We start from the raw sequence: 24,818 nt of genomic DNA, 5'->3' as shown, positions 1-24,818 counted from the left end.
TTGATCATTATTTCTGTTTTGTTTCCAACATACTGTTGTTTGAAAGTAGGGTAGGAGATAAAAAAAAAATTCTTTTTTTATTATGCTTATTATATGCAACGTGTAAACGTGAGTTAATTCAGGTAGTCTGATTTTTGGCCGGCAGATGTCTCTTTTTCTCACGTGTTGTCTTTTGAAGATCCACACATTTTTGTTTCAGTAGTTGAGAAAAATCTTTTATTTATTACTCAGAATTTTTGGTGAAAATGTCTGTCTATCACGATGAAGTTGAAATCGAAGATTTTGAATATGATTCGGACAGTGAAATTTACTTCTATCCTTGCCCTTGTGGAGATCGGTTTGAAATCACCAAAGTAATGTGACGTCCCCATTCCTTACTCAGATTCCAAGCTTATTAAAAGGTTTACTTTTATTTCAACAGGAACAGCTAGAAAATGGGGAAGAGGAAGCCACATGTCCGAGTTGTTCACTTATAGTAAAAGTAATATACAACAAGGTATGTATATGAGCAAGTGGAAGTTCTGGAAGCAACTGGCTTTCAGCCTGTATAGCATTACACAATATGTCTAATATTTAGTTTTAAAATTTACTTACATTCATGAATGACATATTTATTTAAACATACAGGAAGAATTCATGCAGAGCGAGGAAATCACGTATTCATCCCCAAATAAGAAAGAGTCACTCACAACATAAACTAGTTATTTTAGTATACTTAAGTAGGATTGAATAATTTTCAGAAATTGCATTTTTTTGTGTATTAAATTTTGTCCATTCTAAAATTTGCCATGAAGAATCACAAATGAATCTTGTCATTTATCATTCTTATTGCTTCTTTCACGATTGATCTGTCCAATTGAGCTTGTGATCAATCCTCTACTGTTAGGATCTTCTTTATTCATTTCCTTTTGCTTTTCTTCTATGTCTTTCATGAACAACTTCCTAAAATGAAAAACAATATTCAAATATCTCCTTTGCTGGAATGAAATTGAGATTTATCAGTTCTGTACTGAGCAAGTCTTTCAATGTCTCACCGATATTGAAACCCCATGTAGAATGTTCCCAAAATGAATCCTTATGAAGAAAACAATTTTTAACCAATTACTATTCAATGGCTTTGTAATTAAATTTACCAAAAACGATTGGAAATCGAAGAAAAGCAGCTCGACTCCTTGACGAATTTTTCATTTTCATCAGTACCTACAATGTATACTGTATACAATTATGGGTAGATTGTTATTATGAAGTAGTTTTTGATCATGGTCGTGGTCGACCATTTGGAGTAGAATGATCTGTGCGGCATCTAGCGAGGACTTCCTAACTTGAAATTTTACGAAGGTCTCGGGAATTTTCAATCGAATTAATTGAACGTTATTTAATGAACGTTTACGTTTCGGGAATTAATAACTATTACTGATATAGTGATTAATGTTAGAAGTTAAATGAAATTAAACTATGTTTAAAATAACCATTAGCTTAAGAGAGGTTGACTTTGATTACCATTACCATGAAATAAGAATTTTATCACACTGTAGGATGATGATGATAAACTTAAGAGAATGTGTCAATGTGACAATTTCTTTCCACTTGTATTGTAACTACTAGGATCAAAGGAAATAGTTAGCCATGTTATGTTATGTTCTTTTGCTCATCAGTTTCAATATTCTCTATTGGTTCTATGCTGAATTTAGTTTCTCTGCTGCTAGTTTTAAACATTTTGAATTTGCCTTCTTTTGCAAGTTCCTTCATCAAGTCATTATACATTTGTTCCTATTGTTAAGAGAAATGATTAAATATGATAAATTTGGTACAGTACTATTATGAATTTTCCATTACCACTTTTTTCTCATCTTTTGAAACATTTGAGATGGATGCTTTAACAAAATGGCCCTTAGAAAGCCATTTCCTTATATTGTTTAATTTTGCATCCAAGTCATGCTTTTCAATTTTATCTTTAAATGTAATCATCTTGGGAGACTTCTTCTTAAGTTTGGCAAATCCTATCAAACAAAGCACTCAATTTTCATCTGACCAGTATGTAATTGAACTTCTTTAATGTTTACACCTGAATACCTTCATCATGGAGTTGGGAATCAATTGAAGAAGAATAACGACGAATTAATTCCAACGAACCTAACTGGATAGTATTTACTTTTGCGTGGGGGCGAAATTGATTTTTAGCTGCAAGCAAGGTAAACCTTCGAGCTTGGCTTATAACTCGACTCATGGTTAGAATTGCATCACATACAGGGACAGTCGTTCATATTTAAACTGACCTCGATATTCGAGCAATAAAAGTATAAAATCTTTAGCAACAACCAAATGGCAAATACAAACTTAAAGTATCAAAAATAATTTTCTACTCGTTAATCGACTTGTTTTGAAAAACAAACGTCTGCTATATGGAACGCCAAAGTGACGCAAAATTAACTGCTTGAAATTTACTGCAATTCACCACCGCCGTCTAGCGGGCGGACCGAAAATCGTCGTTTCTCTGCCTCTTTTGGGGAGGGGTTCTAAGCTATCGATTACAATGCAATAGTTAGCTTAACAATTGATTTGCAATCGTCTCAGACGAATGTTATTGTTTACAATCGCAAGGTAAAAACAAAAAAATCAAAGTGGTTCTTTTTGCTCTAGCAAATTTTCATTAGAAGGACATATCTAATAAGTGAAGCCGTGATGAACCCTTAAAACTCATAAGGTAAGTCTTCTTTACACTATTTCGGTTCAAAAAGAATGCGAATGTGAATTTAATTGATACTCTGCTGTTACAGGAGAAGTGTTGATGATAGTCAAGGACTGTCGAATAGGCCATTTGCAAACGTACTTGCCCAATCACCGACATAACTCGAATTTGATTGATTGATGGAAATCTCTCAGTTCCGGACATGCAGGAAATACTGCATGCATTAAAAGGTACTCCATAACTTATTTCCGTAAATAATTTTCTAACTTTGATTTCATACATTTAGAAAGCAAGGTTAAAGAGAAAGCAGTGACAGTGAGATACCTAATACAAAGAGGCAGATTGCAATCACATACTTCAACTCAATAGTCCATGATGTAAACTTGGCAGGTGAGTTGTTGTCGAAATTTTTTAAATCTTACAAAGGCTTGTTATTGTCTTTTCGTCAATTCTAATAAGTCCCAACACATTTATTTAAGCTCAATTGTTAATGGAATTTATTGACAGGTGAATGTGAGCAGTATCATACTGGGTTTGCCAAGAACACCGAACACCCCAATACCAATTTGTTGCACTGGCCATGTCCACAGCGGACTTAATATCTTGAATAACTGCCAGAAGAATGGATTATTGGACCTGCAAAAAACTGAGTCTGTAACTGGGAATTAATTAATTGAAAACGAGCGTTGTTACATGTTTGGTTGTAATGACTAGACAAGTTGTGGAATTCCGGAATAATTAAATTTTTTTTTCCAAATTAGTTCTACCCGGGAAGGTACTCTACAACACAGCTGTGACGGTCAGGATCAAGTGCGACAACCGCACTTGCTTTACGACAGCGAGGACGAGTCAGACGAGCGGGACTGCCATTCGGCTAGCCCGTGCACCGATATAATAAATATTCTTTAACAAAATAATAGAATGATTTCTGTCAATCAACATTGTCATCATAAGTCAAATGTGATTCCCCCCAATCGTCTACTGCTCAAATTTTTTCAAGAAATAAACGAGAATTCTTACTTCTCTTTGCAATTCAATTAATTTTATTGATTAATTAGCTTTTTTCATTCAAGAGAATTATTTTTAATGTAATTAACTCTAATAATGAAGTTCTTGACGTACTTCCCGTCTCATCTGTATGTATCTCCTTTTGGCTATCTTTAATCGGCATAGGATCGATCCGTATTTTCTTTTGAGCCTACGCTGAATTGCTCGATCAATATTTATTTCTATTGCGGGAACATGAAGCTGCTCTAAATCATCCTCAATATCTGGGAGCTCTCCATTGTAATCTATGTTCTAAGTGAAATTAAAGTTGCATGTAAAGACGCCAATGCGACATCAGTATTAGCTTAATAATACCTGGTCCAGTTCGGTGAAATATAAATTATTTTGTTGCGCCCTTTGCCGCAACCTTCTCAAACCTCTAGTGAACAGTCTTGAAGGTGATAAATTTCCACGTACTGTCCGCAGTCCATGCCGATTCCAGCTGCCAACAAATTCATCTATAAAAGTTTGGATAACGGGAAGGAATATGACATGTAGGCAAAAGAGATCCTCCTCATTGTCAGGATCCAGTAACTGTCTTCGTTCCAGTCCTCTGAAATATGAAATATATTTTGTTAAATCTTATACTGATGTAATACTTTATCAGATGGAATTTACAAGAACAATGATTGGAATACATGCACCACGCCATTGTACACATCAACCCATAACCGCTCAATTCTTTGATTATGGACTGAACGTCCCGTTAATATGCTACCTCGGTTGAGCCCACGGTATGTTAGCATGAACTGGGCAACTTTTACGTTCTCCCCACCATGATCAGTACTATAAACAACGCATACAAATATTAACATACAATATTTAAATAACCAGATAGTGATGGCAGCCTACCGCACACGGGATGGGAGTCCGTATTTCGTGACCCCATTAAGAAATCCATTTAATACCGTTTGTGATGTGTTATTGTTTGAAACAGTCATAAAGTATATTAAGCGTGAATATCCATCCACCGCTCCGTGAATTATGAACCTCCACCTGAATATAATTAAAAATTTTATAGTAAGTACGTCCAAGAGAAATGGAATTATTCCTTACCGAACTAGTTTATGGTTTCCATCTAAGTGAATAACGGACAGTGGAGCTCGGACATAGTACACCCGACGCATAATTCTTCGGGGTTGAACAATATGTCCCACTGTTGCATCTATTGCAGCACGAACTCTATCCCGCTGTACATTAAAACCATAGTGGCCTAATCTACTTCGAACTGACACTTCCCCTAGTGCACTATTTTCGGTGCAAATTTGTCTCACCAAAGACTCCAAATCTGCCGTAGAAATTAAACTGTAGCGGTTACGAACTCTTATTCCGCATTGAGCCATTCGATAACGAAGGGATCTGACAGTCATTTCTAATTCTTCCGCTATTTCTGAAACTGTATAACCCTGATCTAAGAATTGTGAATGAGATAAACTGTCATGGAAAGCAGCGGATTAATTTTATTACCGATGAAGTCTTCGACTGTTTCACGAAATAAATCCATTCCGGAATGTATTCATGTAGCGTATGCGAGCGACAACTAGGAAAAACTGAACAGTTTTTGGGGTTATGTCAAATATAAATTGGTATGGGCGTGTCTCAAAAACTTTGATTTTTTAAAGTATGAGAGACATAACTTTTTAATATCATATGAATACTAATAAAAATGAGGAAGGGAAAGTAAATTTTCCGCAAATTCTTTGTGTTCATCACCCACCCTCCCATCCCAATGATGTAACTTTTAAATTGGTGTGGGTGTGTCTCATAACCTTTAATTTTTAAAGTATGAGAGACATAAATTTTAATATTTCAAGGGATAAAAAAGAAAATGAGGAAAGTAAATTTTCCGCAAATTCTTTGTGTTCATCCCCCTCCCCACCATCCCAAAACCAATTTTTTTGTTATAAAAGCGTGTCCACCGTATAAAAAGGCTTATGTCTCTCAATTGCACAGGACTCTTGGTTGCTGCCATGTCGGGCGTCGAAGTTAATGTATTTTGCCCGGTTTGTTTAGATCCATTCCAGGCGGAACTCATACCGAAATTTCTACATTGCGGGCACCGCTTGTGTCTCACATGCGCTACGGTACTAATATTTTTTTTTATTTTTTTTTAAGTATCGTAAGATTTATTATGTTTGTAGCGAATGTATGATCCAGTCCTGACCTCGATAACTTGTCCATTATGCCGCCGTGATACCGAGATCGAAGAAATAAGCAGTCTCACTTCCGATGTGGAATTTGTTCGTCTTTTGGCGGAGAGAAAGGCTTTAGTGGAAAACAACGCTCAGCAAGAAGTTGAAATTATTCATCTGAAGTTACAAGTGGCTGATTTACAGCGAAGTGCTACGCTCTGCCTGGAAACACATGGTTTCCCTCCATTTATGGAGAATTCAAGAGCTGAGGCTTCCTTTAACTTCGACGATCCTGGAGAAAGGCCATCGTATTCGACTTCAAGGCAAGCGGGTTCGACTTCAAGGATTGATGACTACAACCAACCTTCCACCAGCCGAGGTAGCGGTAAATTTACGCATTCGACTTCAAGGCAAGCGGGTTCAACTTCAAGGATTGATGACTACGACCAGCCTTCCACCAGCCGAGGTAGCGGTAAAATTTCGAAAGGAAAAGAACTAAAAAAACGTAAGTACCTACAGAAAAGTAATGATAATAAATCACAGTTAAGTGAAATGTATTTCATTAGGCTATCGATCGACATCGTCTGAATCGTCAGAGTCTTCTTCCGACACGGATTTTGAGCGAAAGAAAAAAAAGAAAAACAAGAAAAAAAGGTCGAAAAAGAACTGTTCTACAGACAGTGATAAGAGCATTTTTTCAAGTTCAAAAAAAAAAAAAAGAAATCCTGAAAGACGCGGCCCACACTCATCTTCAGTCAAGGAAGAATTGGCGTTCAAGTTTGGCTTTGCCAAAAAACAGCCTAACAAAGGTACAGTATCGTCATTAATTTTAAAAACATTTAATGTTAACGTTGTAATTCCCTTTCAGAAAGCCAAGATGTATCCGTCAAGGACCTATTTCTTTGTTCAAAGAAAGACGAATTGGAGATGCCTAATTCCACAGAGCACAATTGGTTGAAGGAATGTGGTCTAGGGTATAGATTTGACGTCCGCTTCCCACACAACGCTTCCAGTGCAGATGTACGAAAGATCTTTAAGCGGGAGTTCCCTCGACTCAGCGAGGCACCTGCCTTTTATGTCTGTGCTAAAGGACCGGGAAATTCAAGTCGTCTCACCATCAAAAACTACTCAGTTCCCTGTGGCCAAGAGATAAGGGTAATTTGGATTTAGTTTATACATATTCCGCTTTTTTCATTTTAATACTTTTTCAAAACTTTAAATGTTTAAACGCAGCGAATGTCAGGCAAACTAATTGCTCTGGTCCCAATTGGGGAAAATATTTCATGCGAACAGCAGCCGCCAGAGCAGGAGGAAACAATTCTCTGCAAAAGCTGCAATCAACGAGTTTCTGTCCGGCGCTACATACAGCACATGGAAAATTGGTAATTTTATCAAATAATATGGTAATCAATTAAAATCGAATCAAAATGTTATTTCTATATTTATTGTAGTTCGAATGATAACACTCGGGTATCATCATTGAAGAGACGAACTTACTGAATCCTGTTTCTTTTTTGGACCATTCTGGATACAATCCAATCATGCTCAATAATCAGATGTTCACTGATGATGGAAAGTTCCATGTGTTTGGTTTACTTTTTTTTTACATTTTTTTTTGTTATTCCTTTTTGCTTTTTTGTGAAGGATTCGGGGTTTAAATTGATGATAGTGTCATCCCGCAATTCATTTCAAAATACCCTCCTTTTTTAATCACACAGATTTTTTGGTTTTTTAAATCAAGATGTTGCCTTTTATTCGTATGGAAGGATCGAGATTAAGTAATTAAGTCGTTTTTCTCTCTTTCTATGATGATTGCATTAGGATTCCTTTCATTTCCGCTACACTGTTTTCACACAGATGACTCCTTTTCAATAGAATTAATAAAATCACAAAGAGAAGTAAGAGCTCTCGTTTCGTCTCGTTTATTTCTTGAAAAAATTTGAGCAGTAGACGATTGGGGGGAATCACATTTGACTTATGATGACAATGTTGATTGACAGAAATCATTCTATTATTTTGTTAAAGAATATTTATTATATCGGTGCACGGGCTAGCCGAATGGCAGTCCCGCTCGTCTGACTCGTCCTCGCTGTCGTAAAGCAAGTGCGGTTGTCGCACTTGATCCTGACCGTCACAGCTGTGTTGTAGAGTACCTTCCCGGGTAGAACTAATTTGGAAAAAAAAATTTAATTATTCCGGAATTCCACAACTTGTCTAGTCATTACAACCAAACATGTAACAACGCTCGTTTTCAATTAATTAATTCCCAGTTACAGACTCAGTTTTTTGCAGGTCCAATAATCCATTCTTCTGGCAGTTATTCAAGATATTAAGTCCGCTGTGGACATGGCCAGTGCAACAAATTGGTATTGGGGTGTTCGGTGTTCTTGGCAAACCCAGTATGATACTGCTCACATTCACCTGTCAATAAATTCCATTAACAATTGAGCTTAAATAAATGTGTTGGGACTTATTAGAATTGACGAAAAGACAATAACAAGCCTTTGTAAGATTTAAAAAATTTCGACAACAACTCACCTGCCAAGTTTACATCATGGACTATTGAGTTGAAGTATGTGATTGCAATCTGCCTCTTTGTATTAGGTATCTCACTGTCACTGCTTTCTCTTTAACCTTGCTTTCTAAATGTATGAAATCAAAGTTAGAAAATTATTTACGGAAATAAGTTATGGAGTACCTTTTAATGCATGCAGTATTTCCTGCATGTCCGGAACTGAGAGATTTCCATCAATCAATCAAATTCGAGTTATGTCGGTGATTGGGCAAGTACGTTTGCAAATGGCCTATTCGACAGTCCTTGACTATCATCAACACTTCTCCTGTAACAGCAGAGTATCAATTAAATTCACATTCGCATTCTTTTTGAACCGAAATAGTGTAAAGAAGACTTACCTTATGAGTTTTAAGGGTTCATCACGGCTTCACTTATTAGATATGTCCTTCTAATGAAAATTTGCTAGAGCAAAAAAGAACCACTTTGATTTTTTTGTTTTTACCTTGCGATTGTAAACAATAACATTCGTCTGAGACGATTGCAAATCAATTGTTAAGCTAACTATTGCATTGCAATCGATAGCTTAGAACCCCTCCCCAAAAGAGGCAGAGAAACGACGATTTTCGGTCCGCCCGCTAGACGGCGGTGGTGAATTGCAGTAAATTTCAAGCAGTTAATTTTGCGTCACTTTGGCGTTCCATACTGCTAGAGTTGGTACAGAATTGCCATGCGTCGTATGATTCAAAACGCGAAAATATTATTTCTCCTTTCTTTCAGTTTTTCCCGTTTCTCAGCGATTTTATTACTGGTTTACTATCTACTTATTGTCTATCTTAGTTGATTTCTAAATCATCATGCCTAACTAAAGCAAGCAAAAATTTAATTTACCAAGAAGCAAGAACTTTTGAATCTGAAAAGTAAAATCAAACAGAGAAAGCTGATTTTTTGCACTTTCTTCTAGATTTTTTAACCGTTCTATAAAAATAATTAATAATATTTGTCATGGAAAGACGACATAATAAACAGTCACGGTGATCAAAATAGGAAAGCAATTTCCCGATAGGGATTTATCGGCAAACGACCCTGTCCTCCCACCCCCCACCCCACCCCACCCGACCCCACTCTACCCACCTCCTACTCCGACTGTGCGACGACGTCTCTTTCTTCTACGGCTCGATAGCTGTTTTCGGAGTTTTTTACTCGATTTCTCTCTGGGAGGTGGCGCTGTTCCTCTCGGAGAGATAGGGAAACGATTTTCGTCTGGGGGGTTCCATTAATGTTTTATACGATTTGCGGGGGTTTTCGTGACGGTATGCAAATCGCGACCGTCTTGTAGAGGAGATGTTATTACAAGGAGCCGTCGTGGTCCCGCTTGGATAAAAGGATAGGGGTCGGCGTGAGATAAATCGATGAAAGAATGACTTTTTTTAAGTTATTTTTTCTTCCGTCAGGTGGTTCTGACGCCAATCCATAATTCAAGGCCGACGAACTCCAACGCGGCCATGAATTAAACTATAGGTGAATCATAACAATACCAGCTAACCTTGGATTGGAATTCAAAAACACAAAACAAGGCTGGCTGCTAATCAATCAGGGCAAGGTTAAAGAAAAATGTAGGCAAATTTTAAAGAATGTAGTGTATAATCCTTTGATTGTAAATTATTTTCCCTACTACGTTAAGCTGGTACAATAGCCGTACGGTTTTTTATATACCGAAAAGCATTCATTCATCATGGAGTCCAGGTATAATTAAATTATGTTGGTCTCTTATTGAAATAAAATTGTCCTTACTTAACGAAATTCAACTTTGGATATATCAAAGGATGATTTACGATGTGATGGTAGAACATTGCTGGATTATCACCCTATAATTCTTGAAACTACATTAGTTTCCAATGCCAGTGAATCGGCAAGGCTGAGACTTGCAAACTCATCAACATCTGGAAAATGAAATTTGCAAATTCCTACGAAGATCCTATGCTTCAGGTGATACAATTGATTTATCTCAACTTTCTTTATTGACACGACAGCAACATTGGGTCATGTATGTTGACATATTGCTATAGCTGATGTGATATTTCCACCAGTCCTGATGTATCAACACTGGTGCAGAGTCTACGACAAGCCATGGCCCTTGAAGCTAAATTCCAACCAAAGCTTCAACTTCTGTCAACACTCAACAGCCAGCAATACAGGAGTAAGTATTCTGTAATGCTTCTTCTATTGAGAATACAAACTAATTTGTAATTTGTTGTTTGTGTTTTAGGAAAGCGGTGAAATTATGTGTGCAATGAGGGATGGAGCTGCTCATGTTCTTCGCTGCATGAAAGTCTGGTATGATCTTCCTTATGCAGTTCTTCTGGATGCTCTCAACATGATGGACTGGTTCATGAGCCGCATGAAAGCACTCCTAAACACCTCTCATGCATAGCAATCAGCTCCTTCCATCTAGCAGCTTGCCAATGGATGGAGACGATTAAACAGAACAACATTGAGGTATCTTCCATTCAGAGTCCATTGTAGGTATGTTGACAGTTTTAATTGGCTAGTATTCAGGTTGTCTAATAAATTTTAATTAATAGATTGTTCCTGAACCTTAATATCTGGTAACGATATCTTAATGTAAATGTACCGCCGGAGACATCAACCGGATGGAAAAAATTGTCGAAGCCAAGTTAGCTTGTCTACCCCAAGAAGAACCGGTCACGACCTTAACATTCCTCAACCTGTATCACTCACTTCTCTCGACGACTTTACCTGCCGCTCTTCAGCAAGACCTTCTTATTCTTTCATGCAAGCAGGAGACCATTTGCTGTGACGCAAAATAATGCTGCCTTTCCCTCATCTCTTTTGGCTTTCGTCCTACTGTTTGTCGAAATGAAGTGTCACCAGCCGGCCATCGAGGTTATTATCAGAGACGTTTTACTAGAACTTCAGCGACTTGTTCAGGTATTTAGTGGTTGTGCTTGTTTGTTGATTCCAATTTTGTAAGCTGATATTTTACCTCTAGGTCAAAGATGACTAGTTGAAGGAGTGTATAAGAATGGCCACTTCGGCAATGGCACCTTACGATGGCTATGCCCAAAGCAATCCGTCTCATCGTCAACGACTTACCTGGAAGTTGTCCTTTTTCTACTATTTCTTTGCCTTCTAAACCATTTATAATAAGTTTTGCCTTTAGTAAAGCAAAATGCCTAGCTTTTTCTAGTCCTATACCACTTACTTGTTGAGCCTGTGTAAATTCGGGTCTCAGTGATATATGATTACCACTCTTAACAAGAAAACTAGATATTTCTTTAGTCACTACATCAGAAGTTTCTCCAAGTGTGCGGTCGAAAATTTTAGTCAAAATTCCCTTCATAGATAAGAGAAATAGAGCCGTAATTTCATCCTATAAACGTTCAATTAATCTATCAAAAATCTTATCTTGTTTAGGGTGGTTATTAACCTTATATGTTATTTATATAAATTTAAATACTATAAATAATGGTTCGAAATTAACTGAAAAAAGCAACAAGACTTCTGTAATTTTACGTAATTTCGATGTTACGTCATGACGTCATACGTCGAGTATAACCACCCGAATCAGTAAGTATCGGCTTTGACCTATTCATGAACTTATATAGCCCACAATTATAAAAGCAAAATCTCCTGTCCTATTTACAAGAAATGCTTGAATTGCCGCTTTATTTGCCGTTTCTTTTTATACCAAAAGCACTTTAATTCAGACAAGGGGCGATGGTAAAGAAATTATATAGTCAACCTAGGTTACGAAGAGATAAGTAAAGGTGAACTCTTGGAAGATTTATATAATCGCTTAAATGTTATTTCTCTAAAAGTTCCATCTTTAAGAATATCATAGCTGATGTCTTACAACTGTCAATTTTCCTAACAGCAGTAATCATTTTAATACCAGAAAAGCTGCAGCATTTTCATTTTGGTGTTGGAACTACTAGGAAATGGTTTCCAATCTGAAAGTGAAAACTTAGTATTAGACTATTTATTTCAAATTTAAAGTTTTAACCTACAAAACCTTCATCAAAGTCAGTACACAAGGAATGTTCTCTGTGTTTAGTCTCTTGGTATCATAAAGATCATCTGAGAGCTCCACATCAGGTTGATATCCGTCCATGGTTGCTATTTTAATAGATGGAATTTGTGTTGCAAAAAAAGAGCCGATTTCTCAGCCAATGACACTGCATCATAAGAGTTCCCTCCACATTCAAGAATCTATTTTAATGCCATTAAAATGTTTCATGAGAATTTGTTGATTGGTGGAAATATCACATCAGCTATACCAATATGTCAACATACAAGACCCAACATTGCTGTCGTGTCAATAAAGAAAGTTGTCACACCCCATACTTTCGAGTCAAACTCGCGCGTAGGTTTTTAATTTTTTGGGCGGATTCATTTCGGTTAGCAATTTTTTTTCCCGTTCCTATTGTTATGAGGCTTTTTTTTATCCCTACAAAACGATTAATCGAACAAAAACATCGAACCCAAAGCTAAAAAGACACAAACTCCGCAAAAAAAAACCCTATCGGGAAACTCGCGCGCGAAGCAAGGGATCGGCATTTACCACTACTATTTAATGCTACGAGCTTTTCGTCACACGGTCATTAACCAATGTTTTTAATAAGGTTGAGTAACTTTTAATTAAAGAAGCGGATCTGGGCCAATATTTTATTTTACCTCACCCTGGAAAAAAAACATTATGTGACTCAGAATATTATAGCGTTTATGAGAAAAGAGAAAGGCTCTTTGCGAAACTGAGCGCTCTTTATGGGCATAAATTCATTGTGAGTCATCTGTCTAGTTTGTTTGCATGTGAAAGAAAACTGCCGACTAGTTCCGCCTTCCCCGAAAAATCAGACGTGATGAGCAAATATTACTGGAATGCCAAGGGTGATAGCGCGTGTTGTTGACGAAATCAGTCACATAGTAAATTTACTGGGAATTGAAATATTAATAGACAAGATTTTAAGGCTTTAGAAAGTAGAAACTAGAATTCGCACGTTTTTTGTGTTAATAATACGGAAGAATAAAGACGAAGGACATGACTACTGCTTTTACATCTGTAGTGAACCCAACAATCACCTTGTGAGTTGACACTAGATCGGTTCGTGATTCAGAACAGCCGAGACTCGAGCCGTGTGAGGCAGTGAATTATATTCGGTGAAGCAGATGAGAAATGATATTTTCAAAATTGTGAAAACATTCGTTGTTTTTATTGTTTGATTGGGATGATATTTTAAAGTTCATCTGGTATACAGGTAAACTGCAGAAGCTCAACAATAAGTGCTGGTCGGCCCCCATTATTTGTGCAGTTTACACCTGTAGCAGCTGGCCGGACGGAACAAAGCGAAACAAAAGACGGAACACATTGTTGGAGATTCTTAGAAATTTTTTTTAGTTACGTCGGTCATACGAGTCTGACATTGGATTGATGAAAGAAATGTCCCAGGGGAGGGACAGAAGAGAAACAAGTTTTGATAGAGACTCAAGCAGTGACACAGAGGACTACCTAGATTCTGGTGATCAAAGAAGAAGAGTTTTCAAAAACGGGTGAGGATTCTTTTGCATGCTTGAACTGTTGGGGTCTTCATCTTCTTGTTTGTTTTTTTTTTCACTTTATCCAGCTCTCAAGCAAAGCCAAAGCCCTGTCTAGTCCAGCGTCCTGGATCAGCAGGTAGCACCGATTCGTACCATCAGCACCCTATTGCCAAGCCCCAGCCTAATATGGGAGCAAAGAACAAGTAACTTTGTTTTGATTTTTGCTCTTTAACGATGATTCATCATAACTTTGTTCTTGTTGACAGGCAAAGGGGCAATTTCACATTTGTAAGTAATCCAAGAGCTTCAGGAGTCATGTCTGGTGGAGCAGATTCTGAACACGGAATGTCTGGTACCAAGTTAACACTTTTGGCTACTTCTTCTTGATAATGTTACTAACATTGATTTGTAAAGTAGTTGAGCGTTGCCAAGGCTATAATCGTAGGGATATGAAAGATGGCAGAGGCATGACAGCTGGTGAGATGACAAACAGGAAAACAATGAAAGCAAATTTGAAATCAAGGTTGTTGGTGATTTCAGGTTCGGTTGTCATGAGAGACGAACGGTTGACCCTGGTGGTTGATAATACCCGTTTTGTCGTCGACCCACAACTATTTGCTGCCCACCCAAACACAATGCTCGGCCGAATGTTTACGTCCGGCGTAGAGTGGGCCCGACCAAATGAGCGTGGCGAATATGATGTGGCCGATGGAATTTCGGCAACTGTTTTTCGTGCCATTTTGGACTATTACAGATCAGGTTTCATTCAATGCCCACCATCGGTATCGGTTCAAGAACTCCGCGAGGCCTGTGATTATCTCCTATTGCCTTTCGACGCCCACACGGTCAAATGCAAAAATCTCCGTAAATAACGTTTTGTACTGTATTTTCGTCTTTTATTTATTCGATTCAATGTGGTTATTTGACTATAGGTGGTCTGCTACACGAATTGAGTAATGAAGGAGCCAGAGCTCAATTCGAATCCTTCCTCGAGGAACTGATCCTTCCCGTGATGGTCAATTCCGCTCAAAGAGGAGACCGTGAATGCCATTTGGTTGTACTTTTGGACGACGATGTGGTTGACTGGGATGAAGAATATCCACCGCAAATGGGAGAAGAATATGCTCAAAGTAAGATCCTTGGAAATTCAACACCTTTTCCTCTAAAGAATGGCCGTAACGTAATATTTCCCGTTTTGTCTTGCAGCCGTCTTCAGCACCTCCATGTATCGATTTTTCAAGTACATTGAGAACCGTGACGTGGCCAAGCAAGTGTTGAAAGAGCGGGGCCTTAAAAAGATACGTCTGGGAATCGAAGGTTATCCGACTTATAAGGAAAAAGTGCGCAAGCGACCAGGAGGGCGCGCCGAAGTTATTTACAATTACGTCCAGCGGCCTTTCATTCACATGTCCTGGGAGAAAGAAGAAGCCAAGAGTCGACATGTTGATTTTCAGGTACAATCTCGTGCAATTTATGGAGCCAATTTCGGCTGATTGGATTTTCTGGTATATCCTGGCCTCCTTGTTAATTGCAGTGCGTCAAATCAAAATCAGTGACCAATCTCGCGGAAGCAGCTGCCGATCCTGCTTTGGATGCGGCTGGCAATCCACTGCTGCCTTTTCCTTTACCCTTGGGGCACGCTCCTACGACGGAGGGTCCCTTGGGGCCTGTGCTGGTAGGCCACATCGTCGAGACTGGACTCCACCACAACGGCCCTCCGATAATTGACGTTGAGGCTATTGAGGCGGGACTGGAATTCGAAGAAGGGGCCGTCGGTGGCATCGATTTGAACATGGTCCGTCCTCTGCAGTCCATGTCGCTTAACGAGACCTATCCACAGGGTCCAATTTCAGGACAGGGCGACGATCCTTGAAAAGAGACGGAACAGCTTTATCGCCAATTTTGAAGCAGCAAAAGCTCCTTTTCAATTAAGCTCGCTCTTGCTTTTATAGGCCTCCTCCATGGATACGCTACGGTAGTCTGTGACGTCCACCAAAACACACACATACACTTTCACACGTATCTGCCTAAAAATATTCGTTTTTTGTTTCTTAAATATCGCGCATTTGCTCGTGATGGCCATCGGTGGAATAGATTAACGCCTCTATTCAGTCGGATATTTCCAGAAGGTTTTTCCTCTTTCCCCATTTTTTTTTTTTTTTCAATTGAATTGATATTTTTCTTTCAGAAATAATCCAGGTGTCGTTCATTGTAAAATTCTCTTCTTAAACCTTTTTGCTAACTCGTCTTTATTGTGGCCCTCAGGTGTATTTATTCCTTGCCACTGTCAGATTTGCATTAGCAACACCAAGCACACTTTTGAAAAAGAAAAAAAAAAGCCCCAATTTATTACACTTTCACAGTCCTTCTCTTCCCCTGCGTGCCGGTTTGTTGTGTGTGTATTTGTAACATTCAATATACTGCAGACATGTCAAACAGGAAAGGCGAAATTTTTAAAAGATTTTACAGTTATAATTTCTCCCTTTTTTTTCATTTTATTTTCAGCATCGACCTTCATCATTTATGAGCTAAACGAGACCAGCGAAACCGGCAACTTGATTTCATGTTTCAGGTTGGTTCTGACCTTGTCCTTTTCGTTGTGTCCTCTCCTCTTTTGGCCGCCCGCACCAATCATCATTTTTCAAGTACGGTTATAATTCTTTAATAACGTGAGGATTTTTTTTTTCCAATTTTGTGTCTATGGGGACGGAAGATGAAAGGATTTCCTTGTCCCTTTGCTCGTATACTTGACGTCAGTCATATCGGCTTAATATTTATTATTCCTTGACTTTCTGATGTAGATGTTGTTGGCTTAGTGTCGAATCAAAAGGAAGAATAAATCTAAAGAAAAAGTAACCGAGCGACGACGACGACATCGGCGCATCGGTCACAAACAGACAAAGAAGCAGCCAGGCGAACTCATCGGATGGGAAAAAAGAATCGATCACAAGGACGTGCCGGGGCTAATGCACGTTGCTAACAGCACTCACAACAGAGCGAGACTCATCAATTCTTGGTTTCCTTCTTATTTTTTTATTTTATTTCCTTTTTTTTTCTTTTTATCGGATTGTAGATGACGTGCGAGCCGAATCGTCTAAAGTGGGTGTATGTGTCGGCTGAGTGATCTGATGTACACTGGAATGCGATTCGAACATGTCCGGCTTCACACCACTCCAAATTTCCCCCCTCTCAATTCATTTCCCCATGAAACCGAGCTGAGGTAAAAATTTAGGATCAAAGGTCTTTTACGTTATGGACGGTGGCATACCTCGAGGGATTCCCGTTAGGGGAATCTTTATTTTTATAAAACAGAAAATGGCAACTTTTTTTTTCTTCCATCCCTTTGCAACCTTGGCGTGCTTCTTTCCAGCTTAGGGGGATATTGACGGCCCGGATTTTCCCCGCAGCAGCCAATCAATAGTGATGGATATTTATTTGCACATAAAGCAGCTCATTCATTTCTCATTTTTTTTCATTTTTGGCAGTTGGAGATAGAAACCTTTCGTGAAATTTCTGGGGTGGAATCGTTTGATCGCCATTTGAAAATCAGCAAGAAAAGAAGATGAAGGAAATGGAAATGTGCACCCAAAAGAGAAATCACGACAACAACGCGAAAAGAAAGGGATGGCATAATGAGTGGTTCCGGATGCGGAGAGAGAGAGAGAAAGGGGTAAAAGAAAAACTTGAATGGAAGCGCGGAACTGGAGCTGGACGTTTGCACGCATCGATCCAATAGACAAACATCTCTCTCTCATCCTCTGCAACCCGGCAAACACAAAAGGGTCCCTCCCCACGGCTTTCGTTTCGTTGCGGGACCGCGCATCCCGGCACACCAAGTAGGCGTCGATCAATAAAGAGAACTTTCTCTCTCTCTCTGCAAAGTTTGCCGTCCTTTTGGCCGTGACTCTTGCGCAGTCTGCTTTCCTAAGTCTTCTATTATCTTTGCCCACTTTCTCACGGCCGCCATCTTTGAAACGCAGCGTCATAACATATTTCATTCCCCCAAATCTGATTATCGAACCTTTGAGCGTCGTTGTCGTCGTCTGGCTCCCGGCGTCATTTGATTTAGTCATTTAGAATTACCGTGGGTATAGCCTTGACCGGATCGTCCAACTCGTCAAGAGAGTGAGTCCCACATTCGGCTGATAATCTCTTCATTTCACGAACGTGAGGGTAGACGACGACGCGGTGTCTGTGTGTGTGTGTGTGTGTCGAGTGGGGGGTGAGAGAAAACAAATTGGTACACGAAGGACCAATCGGCGTTATAATTACAGAGTGCAAAGTGGGCCATTGGAACGAAGCGGGTTGATTTCATACGGGCTGCACGCCGTTGGATGCCAACAGATCTTTTTTCTCAATTTGCAGCCGGAGGAATATCGGGACGACCTGCAGAAAGCGTCGTTCATGTTTTCGGGGGTAAGTTGAATTATTTTGTCAATTTTCAATTGTAAAACACGTAACCTTCTCGTTCACAAAATTGGATCAAGAATCGTGGAATATTTTCGCTGTCGTCCGCCATTTATGTACATATACCCACACACACACACAGAGTGTGTATCTCTCTCTGTACGTGATCCCGATCGATTAGCGTGAGGTTCTCGTTTGGACAGAATGGCGGACGGGACAGCCCTGAAGGAAGAACGGGAGAAGAAATGTGTAGGCGAAAACGAAAAATCAATCTGGAAATTTCTTCGTCGTTGCTGGGTATCCCGAAATCAAGAAGGGAAGAAAAAGGGGGGGAACGACGACGACGCCTCATGTGTATGAACAAATAATACATAGAGAACCGTGGCAGTCCCGCGCGCAGATCCCGGGGCGCACGCATTCACGCACGCACAGTTGAGAAGGAGGGAGGAGGAATACAGTGTGACTGGGCTAGTCTTGGCCAGCTAGTATTGATTTGCTTGCCGTCCGCGGCACAGAACCAGTGGCAGCGGCAAAGTGAACGGGTCGCCATTGAATCTTTTCTTTGGTCTTTTTTTGTTTGAGTTGGCCACATTTTTTGTTTGGTGCTACTGCCCCATCAATGTGATTGAAACCGCACGAGCCCAATCAACGTGTCTTTTCTCCCAACAGTTTGACTGATTTGCTGGTGTGAACCCCCCGGGAAGGAAAAACATTTGAAATCCTTCAAGTCGAGACGAGCGGCATCAAGACGGAGACGACGAAGATGGCGCCCAAAGCGGCTGACGAGAAGGGCATAGTCTTAATGGAAGAAGACATCCGGACGGAGACCTCGTCGCCTTTCCCATCTTCATCCGCAACTTCATCCTCTCCTTTTTCGTCTTCTCCAATGACTGGTAAGTTCTTTTTTTCTTCCCGATTTTTATTCATGTGAGAGCGAAAAACCAATAAAAGAAATTGTGGGGACTATTAAAAGAATCAAAGGGGGCGGGTATTGACTTGGTGGATCCATGCAGACACACACGAGAGATGTATCATATACCCTGCTCTATGCGTTCGTTCGATATAGCGCACTCTCTCTCTGCTTTTGCGTCACCCCGTCGAGATAGGAAAGCTCAGGGATGGAAGGAGGAGGAGTTTTATGTGCTCTCTCCGCTTTTTTCTATATTCCATGATGTCGCCATCTGTGGTGATGTTTCTCCGATAACAACGTTATGGTACCAGACACAGCCGGATGTCGGGACTCCCCACTGGACCACGAAACAAAAAATATATAATAATAAAAAGGGGATAATGCACACCGGATTACAGTGGGCGTCTGACGTCCGTTGGCATGATGGACGCCTGATATTAAGGAGAATGTGTAATCAGTTGGGTGTCTCCCCTTGTACTACTGTAGATGATAATAGCAGCTCACAAAGTGATGGATGTCTTATTTGTTTGTTTACCATTGCAGGTGCGGCAGCTGGTGCCACGGCCGAAAGTGAGCCACCCGCTCCGCCCACCAAGAGCACGGCTGACGAAATGAGCGAAATGGCCAAGGAGCAATTGGCCAAAATCGCCAAGGAAATGGGCATGCCCGTTTGGGCGCTCTATTGCATCGGAATTGGTAAGTCCTTTTCGACTTTTTTCGCTGTCGTTTGCTTTTTTCGAGAAAGTAACGGTGTCTCGGTCGCATGCTCTTTGGTGTTTTAGCCGGGCATAAAAGCAAGCCCAGTTGATTGATGTTTTTTTTACTTTTTCATCGGTGGTGTTTTTATTTCTTGATTAGATTTCTTGTTTTTTTTTATTATTATTATTCTGGGTGGTGGGTTTTTTTGCCGTTTTTCGATTCCTTAAAGTCGTTCACTTCCGAGCAATTGCGACGAGATACAATATAAACCCGTTTTGCGGGGTGCTGGCCAATTATATTTACCGTTCACAGTAGTGGCCCTGGTAATCTTGCTGATAGCATTCTGCTGCATCCGGCGATGCTGCCGCAAGCGGAGGCCCAAGGATGCCAAAAAGGGACTCAAAGGAGCCGTCGACCTCAAATCAGTTCAACTCCTCGGAAATGCCTACAAAGAAAAGGTACGTCCATCTTCTCCATCGACTGTATTTGGGCCATTTTAAAAATGAAACAATTTCCTTTTTCGGTCGATCTCAGGTTCAGCCGGATATGGATGAACTGACCGACAACGTGGAAGACATTGCCGTCGAAGGTGAAAAGAAAGAGGAGCAGAAACTGGGTCGATTGCAGTACAAGCTGGAATACGATTTCAACCAGAGCAATTTGGTCGTGACTGTCCACCAGGCCGAAGAGTTGCCCGCCCTCGACATGGGAGGAACATCCGATCCTTACGTCAAGGTCTACCTGCTCCCCGACAAGAAGAAGAAATTCGAAACCAAAGTCCACCGTAAAACCCTCAACCCCGTTTTTAACGAAAGTTTCACCTTCAAGGTAAATGTTAACGATGAGCCTGCAACGAATGAAATTTCACGAAATTCTGGTGGCAGGTCCCCTACGCCGACGCCATGGCCAAGACGTTGGTGTTTGCCATCTACGATTTCGACCGTTTCTCCAAACACGACCAGATCGGTGAGGTTAAAGTGCCACTCTGCATGGTCGACTTGGCCCAGACGATCGAAGAATGGGCCGAGGTGACCAGCGTCGAAGGAGAAGGCGGACAGGTGGGGGTCATCTTTTTCGATAATTATTATTATTATTTTTTTTTTTTTTTCATAATTGTTTGGTTATTTTTTTGTTTATTTGATCGGCAGCTACCTCTCTCTCTCTCTTTACCTTTTTGACGACCAATTAATTGATTTTCTTGGCTTTCCTTCCTTTGGTCAATTATTAAAAATTACGTATTTCAGTTGATTTGATTCCAGCAGACGTGTGGAAATTGAAAGCCAAGAAAGGTGTTCAACATTCATTGAAATTTGGTGTAACGACGTCAAAGACGTCGTTTGATTATTTTCTATATAGTTATTTGGTCTACCATTTCCTCCCCCACCTTTCTCCCCGCCCTCTTTTAGTGGTAGCCACAAGAAACAGCTTTCCTGTTCTTTATGGAAGTAGAAGTATAGCAAAGTAAATCTTTAGTGCCGAAGCGAAACAATTGCCATTGATAGTATACAAACGTTAGTTATGTTAGAGCGGATGTAGATTAGCTAATCTCAATTAGATAGCGGTTTTCCGATCCTATTAGTTGGCAAACAGAAACAACTGCTCAAATTCCAATCGAAATGGAACGATCAAATAGTGCGTGATTTTTCTTGCAAACATTTCGTAGAATTTTTTTTTTTCCAGTAACTAACGAAACCTTTTTTTCTAAAAAAACAAAATCCCGTTTGGCATGTTCTGCATGGCTGTCAAAGAATGGTTCGGTATTTATTACGTGTACTAATGTAATTTTATCAAATGCTCGTCACCATCATCCAGTGTTAAACAGAATGGCTGTTCCATTCATACGATGAACAATAATGCATGATTGAAATGCGTCTCGCCAAAATTAAAGCGTGAAAATTATCGGTGACGCAATTTGGTCAAAATTACGACCGATGATGGTGACTGATGATGTTTCTTTTATAACTGTTGGAAAACTAATTTTTTTGAATGGCTCATGATTGCTTGGTGGCCTTAATGCGAATCTCTTTATCATTATGATTATGATTGACTGTTTCTCTTTATCAATTTTTCTATTTTTCTTATATATTTTTCTTTTTTTTCTATTTTTCCTTTTTATTGAAACGCGCGCGCGGGTCTCATTCTGACAAAACCAAAATAAAATAAAAAAATCAATAAAAAAAAAAATAATAAAAAAATAAAAAAAATAAAAAATAATCCTCCAATTCAAAAAATGTACAAAATAAAAAAAAATTGTGATGTTTACGGAACGGGTTTTTCATCGCGCTGAATTGTGATCCCGCGGGCCTGACAAACACAATTATGTTCATCCTCATGCTCTCAAAATGATCACTCTCTCTCTCTCTACTCGTAAGTATTGAACGAAAGCATTTTTGAAAACTTTTTTGCCTTTATTAAAACAATTATTATCATTACATATTCACTCTCTATCTCTACTACTTATATCCTTTTATTTTCTTTCGATCCTGTGAATGATATACTTAGACATTTATTTTTCTCGACTTCTCTCTCTCTCTCTCTTTCCTTTTTATCTATCATTCATATATTACATTACATTCTCCTTTTTCTCTTCTTATTCTTCTGCATACATTTATATTCACCATCACTTATATACTCAATTAGATATTTAAACGATAGGGACACTTTACTTTGATTTGCAGTAGATAAGGGTATCTATTTGGTCTGAATTTTCTTTTATAGGAAACGGCGGGTGAATCGAGATTCACTTGCTTTCTCTCTCATTATATTCTCTTATATTCACTTAGTCACTCTCTCTCTCTCTCTCACCCTGTTCTCAACAAAATCGCAATCTCTCTCTCTCTCTCTCTCTGTCTTCTGTCCTTGTTACATTACGTGATCGAAGGAACGCGAGAGTCGAATCATTTCTGAAATTCACGCTCCGATATGTTGTGTTGTTTTCTATGCATTCTTTCTTACCATGTCGTATCGTCGGGGCAAATGCAGGAAAACAAGTTGGGTGACATCTGCTTCTCACTTCGCTACGTCCCAACCGCCGGCAAATTGACTGTCGTCATCCTCGAGGCCAAGAATTTGAAGAAAATGGACGTCGGTGGTCTCTCTGGTGAGTTATTGATTTCTCTCCTGGCCGCCCGCCTCTAACTTGTATTGATTGAACGACTAGATCCTTACGTCAAGATCGCCCTGATGCAGAACGGCAAACGGTTAAAGAAGAAGAAGACGAGCATCAAAAAGTGCACCCTCAATCCGTACTATAACGAATCGTTTACTTTTGAGGTGCCCTTCGAACAGATCCAGGTATTATTATACGATGCTATTATTATTTGATCGACAGTTTGTTTACTTCGTCTCCATGGCAACGCTCTCGACTGCGCACCGAGTGGCTTAATTCGACTTCCTTTTTTTCTCTGATTAAATAGAAAGTGCAACTGGTAGTTACCGTCGTCGATTACGATCGCATCGGCACATCTGATCCCATTGGTAAGGCCATCCTCGGTTGCAACGCAACTGGAACTGAACTGCGTCACTGGTCCGACATGTTGGCCTCGCCCCGACGCCCCATCGCCCAGTGGCACACGCTGAAGGAGCCCGACGATGGAGACAAGAAAGACTAAAAAGGCGAAATACCTGCTGTAGACACAAAAATTTCACCAGCATCATCCAGCAGAAGACGTTCCTCGTCCCCGTACTTTTTGGCCTCTTTTGATCGGTTTCAAATGCAGAACGATAGAAAAATCTAATATGAATGGAATCATCAACACCGAGTGAAGAAATAAGAATCGAAACAAAAAAGGACAAAATAAAACTATTTCGTTTCCCCCCTCTGGTTTGATTTCCCCGTTTCGCGTCAATGTGTATATCTATATCTCTTCGTGTAACTTTCATTATCTTTCCATGTCCTTCCCAAAACCAAAAAGAAAAGAAAAAAGAAATTCGTAATTCCATGTTCCTCAGACTACTTTGAGAGAGATAGAATATCTATTAATGATAGATTTGTTTTTTCGTTCGCCATTTTCTCCTCGTTCAGATTTGTCACTTAGATGTGACGTTGCACATATACATAGTACCAACTTCTTCTTCTCCACCCGACTCATTTGTTCTTCTCTCTCGCTTTACATTCCCTCCCCAAAACCCCCACTCATTCCGTGCTGTGTCTTGTTTGTTGTCGGCGAGTTATATATAGAGAGAAAAACTTACCTACAGTATAGTCCCGCGTGAATCTTCGTCTTTTTTTTCTCTCTCTCTCTCTCTCTCCCGGTTAACTGTTTTAATGAGGAACAGGAAACGCGAAGCCCCGCCCATTCCTAATCATCAGCTATTTACCCCCCACTGTCCGTTTGTTTTTATTATTTTCTGTCACACTTGCCACCACCCAGTGATGAAAAAGAGACAGAGCAGTTACAACTAAACTTTTAAGATATCAATTTCCAACTTTCAATATTTATACTGTAATATCTGTTTGATAATGTAAGAAAACGAGGGCTGAGAAGAAGAATGTACGACACCAAAGAAATGATGTCGAACGACATTGTTATTCATTTAGAAAATTCTTCGTCTCCAACACACGTAACATTATGACAAGGTACACACGTTCCCCCTCCCTTTCATTATTATGACTTACATCAAACAAAACACATTTTCCCAACTATTGGGGAAACTTTTATCAATATCATTGTGTTATTATTTCGTTGGGTATAATTTTATCATAAATTTGATGGTAAAAATTATGTATCAGAAATTTCAGTGAAACAAAAAAAGAAGAAAGAAACAAAACAAAACGGAACAAGAGCGCAGCCAGTCTTGATTATTATAATGGTTAGAGAGAATGGATAAAAATACATTGTCTTTGTTGGTTCATTTTTTGGT

The 24,818-nt window shown here is 39.5% G+C and overlaps 4 protein-coding genes and 5 long non-coding RNA genes across 25 annotated transcripts; 6 read left to right on the top strand and 3 right to left on the bottom strand.

The window, feature by feature from the left end:
* The first annotated feature begins 140 nt into the window (after nt 1-140).
* Nucleotides 141-1,176, top strand: LOC124191424 (DPH3 homolog). The gene is made up of 3 exons (XM_046584633.1): nt 141-353; nt 422-496; nt 628-1,176. Exons 1-3 carry the CDS (start codon nt 246-248, stop codon nt 694-696), a joined length of 252 nt encoding a protein of 83 aa, XP_046440589.1. The 5' UTR covers nt 141-245; the 3' UTR covers nt 697-1,176.
* On the bottom strand, nt 744-2,438 carry LOC124191430. Of its 2 annotated transcripts, none has more exons than XR_006873431.1 (5): nt 2,074-2,438; nt 1,837-2,000; nt 1,134-1,770; nt 1,035-1,074; nt 744-942 (listed from the first exon to the last, which is right to left on the bottom strand). It is a non-coding gene; the product is annotated as an uncharacterized LOC124191430 (long non-coding RNA). The 2 variants fall into 2 exon arrangements; XR_006873432.1 differs by having other exon boundaries at nt 2,066-2,395.
* Nucleotides 2,439-2,524: 86 nt separating this feature from the next.
* Nucleotides 2,525-3,721, top strand: LOC124191429. 3 transcript variants are annotated; one of them, XR_006873428.1, is made up of 5 exons: nt 2,525-2,704; nt 2,778-2,919; nt 2,976-3,079; nt 3,197-3,389; nt 3,451-3,721. It is a non-coding gene; the product is annotated as an uncharacterized LOC124191429 (long non-coding RNA). The 3 variants fall into 3 exon arrangements; XR_006873430.1 differs by having other exon boundaries at nt 2,527-2,704; nt 3,197-3,339; XR_006873427.1 differs by having other exon boundaries at nt 2,529-2,704; nt 3,197-3,721.
* Nucleotides 3,722-5,670: 1,949 nt separating this feature from the next.
* Nucleotides 5,671-7,770, top strand: LOC124190321. Its single transcript, XM_046582945.1, has 6 exons — nt 5,671-5,820; nt 5,878-6,373; nt 6,435-6,677; nt 6,737-7,023; nt 7,102-7,250; nt 7,320-7,770. Exons 1-6 carry the CDS (start codon nt 5,671-5,673, stop codon nt 7,366-7,368), a joined length of 1,374 nt encoding a protein of 457 aa, XP_046438901.1. The 3' UTR covers nt 7,369-7,770.
* Nucleotides 7,771-7,774: 4 nt separating this feature from the next.
* Nucleotides 7,775-9,065, bottom strand: LOC124191416. 3 transcript variants are annotated; one of them, XR_006873413.1, is made up of 6 exons: nt 8,886-9,065; nt 8,782-8,831; nt 8,567-8,708; nt 8,407-8,510; nt 8,097-8,289; nt 7,775-8,035 (listed from the first exon to the last, which is right to left on the bottom strand). It is a non-coding gene; the product is annotated as an uncharacterized LOC124191416 (long non-coding RNA). The 3 variants fall into 3 exon arrangements; XR_006873411.1 differs by having other exon boundaries at nt 7,775-8,289; nt 8,886-9,064; XR_006873412.1 differs by having other exon boundaries at nt 7,775-8,289; nt 8,782-8,893.
* Nucleotides 9,066-9,890: 825 nt separating this feature from the next.
* On the top strand, nt 9,891-11,884 carry LOC124191417. 2 transcript variants are annotated; one of them, XR_006873415.1, is made up of 7 exons: nt 9,891-9,996; nt 10,065-10,126; nt 10,206-10,369; nt 10,450-10,580; nt 10,650-10,902; nt 10,966-11,332; nt 11,394-11,884. It is a non-coding gene; the product is annotated as an uncharacterized LOC124191417 (long non-coding RNA). The 2 variants fall into 2 exon arrangements; XR_006873414.1 differs by having other exon boundaries at nt 10,650-10,906.
* A 303-nt stretch (nt 11,885-12,187) lies between these two features.
* On the bottom strand, nt 12,188-12,970 carry LOC124191418. Its single transcript, XR_006873416.1, has 2 exons — nt 12,417-12,970; nt 12,188-12,354 (listed from the first exon to the last, which is right to left on the bottom strand). It is a non-coding gene; the product is annotated as an uncharacterized LOC124191418 (long non-coding RNA).
* A 217-nt stretch (nt 12,971-13,187) lies between these two features.
* LOC124191411 (BTB/POZ domain-containing protein KCTD20-like) lies at nt 13,188-16,382 on the top strand. Of its 5 annotated transcripts, XM_046584611.1 has the most exons (9): nt 13,469-13,951; nt 14,026-14,142; nt 14,206-14,291; nt 14,354-14,416; nt 14,480-14,803; nt 14,872-15,069; nt 15,146-15,393; nt 15,474-15,821; nt 15,891-16,382. In XM_046584611.1, exons 1-8 carry the CDS (start codon nt 13,833-13,835, stop codon nt 15,810-15,812), a joined length of 1,494 nt encoding a protein of 497 aa, XP_046440567.1. In that variant the 5' UTR covers nt 13,469-13,832; the 3' UTR covers nt 15,813-15,821; nt 15,891-16,382. The 5 variants fall into 5 exon arrangements, with proteins under 5 accessions (XP_046440569.1, XP_046440568.1, XP_046440566.1 ...); XM_046584613.1 differs by having other exon boundaries at nt 13,188-13,951; nt 14,357-14,416; nt 15,474-16,382; XM_046584612.1 differs by having other exon boundaries at nt 13,192-13,951; nt 15,474-16,382.
* A 90-nt stretch (nt 16,383-16,472) lies between these two features.
* Nucleotides 16,473-24,809, top strand: LOC124191412 (synaptotagmin 1-like). Of its 7 annotated transcripts, XM_046584616.1 has the most exons (12): nt 16,473-16,584; nt 16,741-17,159; nt 17,310-17,359; nt 17,425-18,355; nt 19,016-19,239; nt 19,800-19,952; nt 20,268-20,413; nt 20,490-20,783; nt 20,840-21,013; nt 22,947-23,055; nt 23,116-23,249; nt 23,372-24,809. In XM_046584616.1, the coding sequence occupies exons 5-12, from the start codon at nt 19,110-19,112 to the stop codon at nt 23,564-23,566; spliced, it is 1,335 nt and encodes a 444-aa protein (XP_046440572.1). In that variant the 5' UTR covers nt 16,473-16,584; nt 16,741-17,159; nt 17,310-17,359; nt 17,425-18,355; nt 19,016-19,109; the 3' UTR covers nt 23,567-24,809. The 7 variants fall into 7 exon arrangements, with proteins under 7 accessions (XP_046440572.1, XP_046440576.1, XP_046440575.1 ...); XM_046584620.1 differs by having other exon boundaries at nt 16,741-17,359; nt 20,295-20,413; XM_046584619.1 differs by having other exon boundaries at nt 16,741-17,359; nt 20,295-20,413; nt 22,938-23,055.
* Nucleotides 24,810-24,818: the final 9 nt, after the last annotated feature.

Source organism: Daphnia pulex, chromosome 3 (genome assembly GCF_021134715.1).
Source record: "Daphnia pulex isolate KAP4 chromosome 3, ASM2113471v1".
NCBI classification, from domain to species: Eukaryota; Metazoa; Arthropoda; class Branchiopoda; order Diplostraca; family Daphniidae; genus Daphnia; species Daphnia pulex.
Note: the sequence above shows the minus strand (reverse complement) of the source record. Positions and strands in the feature narration are given on the sequence as shown.

Excerpts from the sequence above, each read along its gene's own strand:
- LOC124191412 (XM_046584614.1), top strand. The coding sequence starts at position 19,110 with ATGGCGCCCAAAGCGGCTGACGAGAAGGGCATAGTCTTAATGGAAGAA. Across the intron at positions 19,953-20,267 it reads GCTCTATTGCATCGGAATTG|TAGTGGCCCTGGTAATCTTG; the intron begins GTAAGTCCTTTT and ends TACCGTTCACAG. Across the intron at positions 21,014-22,937 it reads TCGAAGGAGAAGGCGGACAG|GAAAACAAGTTGGGTGACAT; the intron begins GTGGGGGTCATC and ends GGGCAAATGCAG.
- LOC124191411 (XM_046584609.1), top strand. The coding sequence starts at position 13,833 with ATGAAAGAAATGTCCCAGGGGAGGGACAGAAGAGAAACAAGTTTTGAT. Across the intron at positions 14,292-14,353 it reads TTCTGAACACGGAATGTCTG|TAGTTGAGCGTTGCCAAGGC; the intron begins GTACCAAGTTAA and ends TGATTTGTAAAG. Across the intron at positions 15,394-15,473 it reads GTCGACATGTTGATTTTCAG|TGCGTCAAATCAAAATCAGT; the intron begins GTACAATCTCGT and ends TGTTAATTGCAG.
- LOC124190321 (XM_046582945.1), top strand. The coding sequence starts at position 5,671 with ATGTCTCTCAATTGCACAGGACTCTTGGTTGCTGCCATGTCGGGCGTC. Across the intron at positions 5,821-5,877 it reads TGTGTCTCACATGCGCTACG|CGAATGTATGATCCAGTCCT; the intron begins GTACTAATATTT and ends TTATGTTTGTAG. Across the intron at positions 6,374-6,434 it reads AGGAAAAGAACTAAAAAAAC|GCTATCGATCGACATCGTCT; the intron begins GTAAGTACCTAC and ends GTATTTCATTAG.
- LOC124191424 (XM_046584633.1), top strand. The coding sequence starts at position 246 with ATGTCTGTCTATCACGATGAAGTTGAAATCGAAGATTTTGAATATGAT. Across the intron at positions 354-421 it reads ATCGGTTTGAAATCACCAAA|GAACAGCTAGAAAATGGGGA; the intron begins GTAATGTGACGT and ends TTATTTCAACAG. Across the intron at positions 497-627 it reads TAAAAGTAATATACAACAAG|GAAGAATTCATGCAGAGCGA; the intron begins GTATGTATATGA and ends TTAAACATACAG.